This window comes from Schistocerca americana, chromosome X (assembly GCF_021461395.2).
Source record: "Schistocerca americana isolate TAMUIC-IGC-003095 chromosome X, iqSchAmer2.1, whole genome shotgun sequence".
NCBI classification, from domain to species: Eukaryota; Metazoa; Arthropoda; class Insecta; order Orthoptera; family Acrididae; genus Schistocerca; species Schistocerca americana.
Window position 1 is genome coordinate 699,955,150 of NC_060130.1, and position 9,333 is coordinate 699,964,482.

Below are 9,333 nucleotides of genomic sequence, written 5' to 3' on the forward strand. Positions count from 1 at the left end.
GCACCCAAGAAACAAAAATCTTGGGGTATCTAGTTAAAAGATACAGATTTTGTTCTGATCCAGAAAAAGTAAGAGCAATAACAGATTTTCTAGCTCTTTGGCACAGTCATAGCCTAAAAGACTATCTCAGAATGTCTTCCTACTACAGACGTTTCTTAAAAGATTTCAGTTGCAAAGCATGACCAACATAAGAACTGCTGTATTGAGATGCCAAATTTTCATAGAGCAAGGAGCAAGAGAGTTCATTTTTATTGTTAAGGAGCCACTGACATCTTTACCAGTCTCAGTACTTTTTGACAATAATTCCAAGACAGAACTACACACTGATGCTAGTGGTTATGGAATATGTGCAGTTGTAATTGCTCTATGACTGAGAAAGGGTGTCTTGGAGTTATTTGGACAATCAGTATATTATTACCCTATTTATATGGCAGGCTTTTTGCTATTGTGAATGACCACTATTTTTTGAGCTGACTGATAAGAATTAAGAATTCATCAAGATGACTGGCAAGGTGGACACTGAAGGTTCAGAAATACAGAACTGAAGTAATATACAGATATGGAGAGCGATGCCAAGGATGCCAACTATCTTTCCTTGGATCCACTGGAACAGCATTACATCACTGGAGATATCCCAATCACCACTGCACTAATTGAGACTGAAATTGAACAAAGGGAAGATCAGACATTACTGAACAAAATGGAGGCCTTAGAGGAGAAATAACTTATTGAAGGAGAATTCAGATTAATAGATGGAACATTGTATAAAAGGAATTATCACCCATTGGGACAGAAATTGTTGCTTGGCACTGCAGAACATTTACAGCCAGCCACATTGAAGTGTTTTCTATTTTCATGATGCTCTATCCTCAGATCATCAGGGATTTGTGAATATGACTGATCCAATCAGAAGCAGGTATCATTAGCCAGATTTCTAAAGATCTGCCAGGCATTATGTAAGTCACTATAGGGAATGTCAACAACAGAAGCCTATGCCTATGCTCCAAGACATCTGGCATCAATCTCTCCTGCAGTTTCTCCATTACACAAGTTTAAATTTGGTTCTTGAGTTGGTTTCTCAAGTCAACAAATGGGAATAAATGGACAGCAGCATGCACTGATTACTGTACCCTATAGACTGTCACCAAGGCTGTACAAACTGCCACAGTTTTGGAGATTGACTGGTTTCTTGCAGCAGACATAATTTTGAAGCATAGAGCATCATGCTTATTGATCTCTGAACATGAAAAATTGTTTCAGTCATGCCTGGTATCAGAAGTTATTTCATGATGCAACGTTGTCCACAGGATAACAATTGCCTACCATCCACAGGCAAATGTCCTCCTATAACGTTTTAATAAGAGGCTAACAGACATATCCTTATGTATGTTAATGACGTATGAAATCCTGGGATATAATACTATCTGTTGTGATATTTGAATGCAACACAACAAAGCAAGACACTACAGATTTCATGAGGTTTTTTCCAGATCCTTGGTCAAGAGTGTGTAACAGCAACTTCTATGTATGCTCAATAGACATGTTTTCAGTGTAAAGTGATAGTTCTATGCTCTTGAAACTGCTACTAGATTCCAGATTCTACACAGCAATAGGAGCAGTTGTTCACCTGTATGTTACAACATAAAGCTAAAGTACTTTAACTGATTCACTCTTTTCCCAAGTTTTGTGATCTTCTTTGCAGAATTATTTTCATTTTCCATGTGTGTCTCATTCACTAACACCTACCTTAGTCAGATTTCTGTGAAAGTCTGTTGATCACTGCACTCTGAAATACTGTGAAAGCAGACTAAATGTTCTCAGACCTCATACTCTATCAAGTCATTATATATCTGTGAGTTTTGGTGAAATGCTCTGCAGTGGCCAAATAGTAACTGACTGTCATGTGGTTAGTGAAATAAAAGAAGCTATAGAGATCAAAATATCTAATACCTTCAACAAAATGGTAGCTTGCAGCTTAGTACAGCGTAGAATTCGTTTATTGTGAGGTTATTGTGAGCACAGCAGACACAGGATGAAAAAATTGCTACACAGCTGTGGACTAAGTACCCATGATGTCACAGCCGGTACCATAGCTACATAAAAATGAGCCCAGCAAGCACATGACAGTCAGTTACCACTTGATGGTAGCCACAGCATACTTGGTGGAAAGTTGATGGGTACATAACCATTTGATGAGGTTGGAAGCTTGAGAGGATTTTATTCTGTCATATAACCATAAGACCATGCATTAACGAACAGTTAAACACATTTAATATCTTCTGATTTATTTCACTTTCATAAGAACCATTTTATGTAGGACCTGTGCAAGGAACAGTAACCTAACTCCTTTTTTCTTGTAAATATATATTATGTATTCTTATCTCCTTCCGTAACTGAGTGGTCAGTGCAGCTGACTGCCATGTGAGGAGCCAAGGTCAATTTCCTGGTCCTGCCAGGTGGTACAGGGTGCACTCAGACTCATGACACCAGCTGAGGAGCTAGTTGACCAAATAGTGCCGGTTCCAGGGTCAAGAAACACAGCAATGACTGGGAGAGCAGTGCACTGACCACATGCCTCTTCATTCTGTATCTGATGACACCATTGGCAGAGGATGACACAGCAGTTGGCCAGGCCCGATTGATCCTTCTGGGTCCAGAACAGAGAACTTTATGTTTTTATTTATTATGTATTTTACATCCTTAAGGATCTCCTGACAATAAATCTATTGAACCAAGAGTATATCTAATCTAATCCAAAGCAGTGTAGTAGGTCTATTTATAACACAGAGTATGAAAAATGTAATCTGAATTTTGCTTAGTGTGTTATGGTCCTTTTTAAGATACCACTGCTGCAGAAATTTACATATTCTGCAGAATAATTTGAAATTATGTTTAACTCTATTTGATCAAAACCAACGTCACCATAACATTGATGCAAGAAGTGGTGCATGTAGTATGACATTGTGGTTAGCGTCATTGGACTCTAAGAGTCCAAAGTTGTGCTGTTGGGACTGTCACTCTCCAGCCACCTTAGAATATATGATGAACAATCTGCTTTGATATCTTAAATTAACAATGTGACTTTAGTATCTCAATAATGTTTTCATTGTTCTGAAAACATTTGAAAATCTTCTAAGGCACCTGACAAGTCTGTTGAAGTGTGTTCAGACTGCAGGCCTCTGCCTATATCCAAAAAATAAAAAATAAATAAAAATCTTAGGGCATTTAGTGAATGGCAAAGGAGTTCATTCTGAGCCAGAGGAAATAGTCACAGATTTTCTGACGCTTTGGGAGTTTCATGATGTTGGAAGTTTTCTATGAATGTACTCATACTATTGGCAATTCATAAAGAACTTCAATACCATGGCACATCCCTTACAAGAACTACTGAACTCAGAACTACTGCAGGGAGACATGAAATTTGCCAGGAGTGTGGTGCAAGGAAGATCTTTCCTTTTCCTTATGGAAATGCTAACATAATCTCCATTTCTTGCATTGTATGATGAGAATGACGAGGCAGAACTTCACATCAACACTGGCTGTTATGGGATACGTACTGTTCTAGTGCAAATTCAGAAAGGTGATGCAAAAATGTTCTCATTATCCAGAGTGAGATTTTCACTCTGCAGGAGAGAGTGTAATGATACGAAACTTCCTGGAGATTGAAACTGTGTGCCAGATGGAGACTTGAAATCGGGACCTTTGCCATTCATGGGCAAGTGCCCGCGAAAGGCAAAGGTCCCGAGTTCGAGTCTCAGCCCAGCACACAGTTTTAATCTGCCAGGAATTTTCATGTTCTCATTATGCTTCAAGAATATTCTCCAAGTCTGAGATGAACTACACTACAACTGAGAAAGAGTGCCTTGCAGTAGTTTGGGCTATCAACAAGTTCCAGCCTTATTTATTTGGAAAACCATTCACTGTTGTGATAGACCACCTCTCTCTATGCTGGCTGATTACCCTGAAGAGCTTTTCACGTCAATTGGCAAGATGGGCACTGAGGCTTCAGCAGTATGTCATCACAGTAGTATACAAAAGCAGATGCAAACACAAGGATACTGACTGTCTTTCAAGGAGTCCTTTGAAAGAACTCAGCAACATAGATGAAGTTTGTCATCACTACATTAAATAACATTGCTGCTGAACAGAGGGAAAATCTAGCACTGTTGAAAACCATAGATGCCTTGAAAAAGGAGGAATTGACTGAAGGAAAACTCCAATTAATAAAAAGACCATTATATAAGAGGAACTGTGATCCAATGGGGCAGAAATGGTTGCTCATCAACCCAGCTCATCTATCCTGAAGTATTTCCACTATGTTCCAACATCTAATCATTTGGTATTCAAGAAGACTCTAGGCAGAACCAGATACAGGTATCATTTGCCAGGTCTCCACTGATCTGTTAGGCACTATATGAATCACTCTAAGGAATGCCAACTGTGGAAGTATGTGCTGGAGTTACCTCCATGGCATCTGGTACCAACCCAGCCTGCATCAGTACCGTACCACTGAATTGGAAACAATCTCTTGGGGAGATTCCCAAAATCAACAAACAGGAATCAATAGATAGTACCCTGCGCTGACTACCTCTCTTGCTGTGTTGTTACCAAATCTGTGCCCACTGCCAAAGCTTTGTAAATTGCAATTTTTTTTTGTGGAACACAGCAGTGTGAAGCACAGAGCACATTGTGTGATGATCTCTGACTGTGGAAAAGATTTCCAGTTGAGACTAGTATTGGAGGTAATTTCACATTGCAGTGTCACCCACAGGATGACAACTGCGTGCCACCCATAGACAAACTGTCTCACAGAATGTTTTAATAAGACATTGGTACATATGTTCTCAATTTACATTGATGTCAAACAGAGTGATAGGGACACAATACTGCCTGTCATGACACTTACACACAACACAGCAAAGCAAGACATATGTTAGTGACCCTGTTTTTCCTGCTCCGTAGTTCCATAGTCAAAATGGCAATGGATTGACTGTTCCTGTTTCAACCGGATGAAACTCAGACTGACTACATAAAACCCCTCATCACGAGGACCAAAGAATCAAGACAACTGGCTCACATATGAACCCTGGATGCTGAAGGAAGACCAAGGGTGCTGTAATGACATGCACCATCTGGTGAAATACAGCCCAGGAGAGACAGCAAGGATTTTTATGCCTGTGCAGGAAGTAGGACTCTCAGGAAAATTAGTGAAGTCCTACTTTAGAACTATCATATCCTTCATGACAAATGAATCTGAGTATTATGACCCTTCATCAAGAAGACAAAAGCACAGAGATATCACCCATGTCTTCTGTAAGAAGACCTACTACAGTCCTGAGATGCTGATTGCTGATGGCAGCTTCTCGTTCAGAGAACTAGAAGACCCACTCAGTGAGCATAACGCTTTGATGGGAGGGGTACCTTCAATGCTCTTCATGGTGAAAAGGATATGACAATATTGCCAGAATGCAAGGATGTGTCAGTGCTGCCATACAGAGAACCATTGACAACACCTAGATTCAGGGTACTGTAGTCAGCTCCAGTGCGAACTTCTGAAACTTCAGGGCACTGTTTCTCCAGGAGAGGTAGCACTGCCATGAGCTGTGATGCATGGAGTGTGGCACAATGATTAGCACCATTGGCTGGTGTGCTGTGAGTTACCATATCAAACCTGACCACCAGCAGTTATTTCTTATTTAGTATTTGTCATTTCTGGAAGCTTTTCAAAATGTCTTATGTTTGTAATGCTTGTATATTTCTGGAATGTTTGCTTTTTGTATAAATAGCTGCACTCTCCATCTGGGAGTTCAGTTCTGTTCTGGCTGTACAATAGTGTTACTAATAAACATGCTTTCAGTACTAAGTATCAAACTTCACTGATGACCCTGCCATCAGATTTGAGCTCTATTATGATTTAGACATTACCATATCACCAAAGTATTCCATTCTCTATTCTGTTTCTGTGGCCACCATAATGGTTCCTGCTTTTTTTCTTCTTGTGCAATATTATTTGTGTTCTGTCTTTCACATAGTTGTGCCTTCCTGACAGATACAATCACTGTGCTATAACTTGTTGAGATATCACATTCAACACTTTTTATGATACTCTACCACTGACTGTATTTAATACACTTTTATCCTGCCACATGTACCATTCTTCTTCTGTTACATACCCATGCAATATATGCTCATCACATACGCCACTGTTTCATTTCTTCAATCCTTTCAGGCACTCTGACTATGGCCCATGCCCAAATATAAAGTGTAGCACTCCCCAAGAGTGACAGATACCTCCCGTCAGCAATCTTTTCTCTATATTGGGAAACTTTTATAAATGTCACTCACTGCTGCTCCTTTCCCATGTTTTCTGCCATTCTCTCATTAACTTATTTCTAATTTGCAATCAGCTTAATCGCCTACAATTTTGTAGAACTTCTCTCTGAAGCCAGTACTATATTCCTCTATATCTTACAAATTGATCAATGGCAACAGCTCCAATCTTCTTGTGTTGGAGAGTAAGTCATAGCAAGAGTTCTCCCTGTGTGAGGCACAGCACATCTGTCAATGTTACCACCCTCAACCTATGAGCCCAAGCACTATCTTTGTGAGTCATAATGTACTGTGATATCTGATTAAATGGCTTCCAAAATCCTTTTTGGTCTACATTTTCAATTCTTTGCAGAAAGTGACATCACCTCAGAGGGTAATGTATCTGTCAGGAAAACAGCTTACATTTTTAACAAGAGATAGGTAGTTCTGTTTTCATCTGACATGTCGCCTAAGTACCTACATGTCTTTTATTCTTTGTAAGGTCTCTCACCCAGTCCTGACTATATGATTATTGTCATTGAAAGATACTTTCAATAATTTATTGACCATTCTTTTTAGCAACAACTTTCAGTTTATTTTGCAGTCACCATTTATTCAGTATCTCTTTTTTCCATTGTCTTTAATATGTTCCTTGGATCTTTCAGTCTTGGCAGTTGTATAACCACACAAGTTGTGCTTCTCATGTTGTTGTCCTTTTTTAACATGGGCTCTGTGCCTACCCCACAGCACTTGTTGCCCAACAGATAGTGATATGTGTACTAAATTCACCCGCACGTGCGCCCCTTTTTATAATATGTATGAATTACCATTTAAAGAAGAATTCTTATTTCAGGGTAAAGTGGCAACAAATGAACGTGAATTAGCAGAAGCTGTCCACTGGATTCAAAATATTGATGGTCCTGCAGTTCTGGAAGTGAAAATCTGCCAAGGCAGTCGAAAGGAGCTGGGAAGGCCAAACAGAACACCTTTACAAAATAAATCTGATTTCATGAATTTCCTAGCATTTTCCTGAGTAACATATGTAATCCAGTTCCGACACTGTGATCTCTGTGTTACCACTATGTGTTGCATTAACTCAGTTGTATTAACACTCTGATAGTGACTCAATCACTTATGAAAGAACAATTATTTAAAGTAACAGAGCAGAATTCTTCTTTAAATGTATTGATCCTGCTCTGAATATATATGTTCATTAACTGTTTCACCCAATGTGTTCTGTAAACTGTATTTGTAATAAAAATAATTATTCGTAATCAGAATTCTTTTTTAGTTGTTTGAGATTGAGTGAAATGCTTGCATCACTGAGGCAGATGAAGTTAGAATGAAAGTATTGCCACTTCCAACCTACCCTTTTCTTTCCTAAAGCCTGTTAATTGTTACCTTTCTATGACAGGAAATGTTAGGAAGAAGAATTGAAGATTAAACTAATGTAATTTATTTAGTCAGTCAGTCATGCCACATGCACATATAGCACTTCAATTTTAACTGTTCATTGACTAAAAAGACACCATAAAATTATCAGCTATTAAAAATTACCAATTCTTCTGAAGTATTAAAAGTGCTATGGAAGACAGTATCCCTTGCTGATAAGATTCACATGTTTTGCAATCAGTCACATACTTTTTGTGCATTTGCTGATAGACTGAATTATATAGTGTGTAACTAAATTGCCTATCCAGGCTCTGAGGACAGGTTCCTTACACCAAAACAAGAAAATATATCTAGTAATCATGGGATCGAAATGCTAGGAGCACTTGACCATCTTGGATACTGTGAACCACATCTCTTATACTGCAAACTCTTTGAGTTCAATGATTCGGGAGGAGGTAGTATGGATCATAAAATGTCCAGTAAATGTAGGCTCTAAAGTGTGTAACCGGTCCACAATGTCTGTGAAGGGAATTCCGTTACATCCTGTATAGAAACACTGTAGATCTACAAGTGTAGTAAGAAGTATCTGAATTTCAATTATAGACATGTTTCACGTCTGTAGCCTTTGGGTACACAGCATTTGATTGTTCATATCATAAAAGTTTACTAGGGAAGTTCATAACAAATGGTTTTAATACAATTAATTTTATACAATGTAACACTTATTCCAGTTTTCTGTAGTACTACTAGGTCTACAACTTTGCTTCCACCGTTTTTTCTCAAAGTTCGGGGCTTTATTGTGAAAAACTTACAAGAAATTTATGATTCATAGTATTGCCCATCACTGGCCACTACATTCTCCCATCTTTCAGATAAATTACGAATCCCATGGCGGAAGAACTGGGCGTCTTTTGTGGGGATCCATGAATCGATTCAATTTTGCACTTGTTCATATGATCGGAAGTGCTGGTCAGCAAGACTGTACAACACTGACCAAAAAAGGTGGTAGTCAGAGAGAGAAATGTATGAAGAAAATAGCAGGAGGGATAGGACTTCTCATTTCAATGTTTCCATGTATATTTTGACAGGTTTTGCAACATGGGGTCGAGCACTGACCTGCTGCAGTATTACCTTTATGTGTCTATCACTGTATTGTGATCGTTTGTGTTTCAGTGCTGGGCTCAAAGGCATCAATTGCTTTCGATAATGATGTGTGATTGTCTTCATCTGTTTCAGTAGCTATCAAAATGTTCTGCCTTCCACCGCCATGCCAATCTTTGACATCAAAATCACCATTCCTAAGGCGTTGGAAACATTCTCTGCACATTCTTCCACTAATAGTTCCCTCACCACTGGTCTTACCCAGCATTTTGAGAGCCACAGCCACAGATTTCTTCATGTTAAAACAGAAAATTAAAACTTCTCACAAATGGCGAGAAATGGGTATGTAAGTTGACATACTTAGTCAAGAATATCCTTACGATGCAATTACAAATCGACTAATATTTTTATGGCATCATGTTTACAGATGCCTAAGCTTATATTGTATTACACCTATGACCAACCACCTGAACCCCACTTGCTGCTACTGCCGCCTATTGCAAAATGGTGGAAGCAAAGTTGTAGACCTAA

General features: G+C 38.9%; 1 protein-coding gene across 1 annotated transcript in view; it reads left to right on the plus strand.

Moving 5' to 3' along the window:
* LOC124556501 (phosphonopyruvate decarboxylase-like) overlaps positions 1-7,583 on the plus strand; it is a 104,718-nt gene extending 97,135 nt beyond the window's left edge. Inside the window, exon 9 of the mRNA XM_047130458.1 lies at positions 7,163-7,583. Within this exon, the coding sequence (XP_046986414.1) occupies positions 7,163-7,342 (180 nt within the window). The 3' untranslated portion in view covers positions 7,343-7,583. The remainder of the gene's footprint in view (positions 1-7,162) is intronic.
* The last annotated feature ends 1,750 nt before the right edge of the window (positions 7,584-9,333 follow it).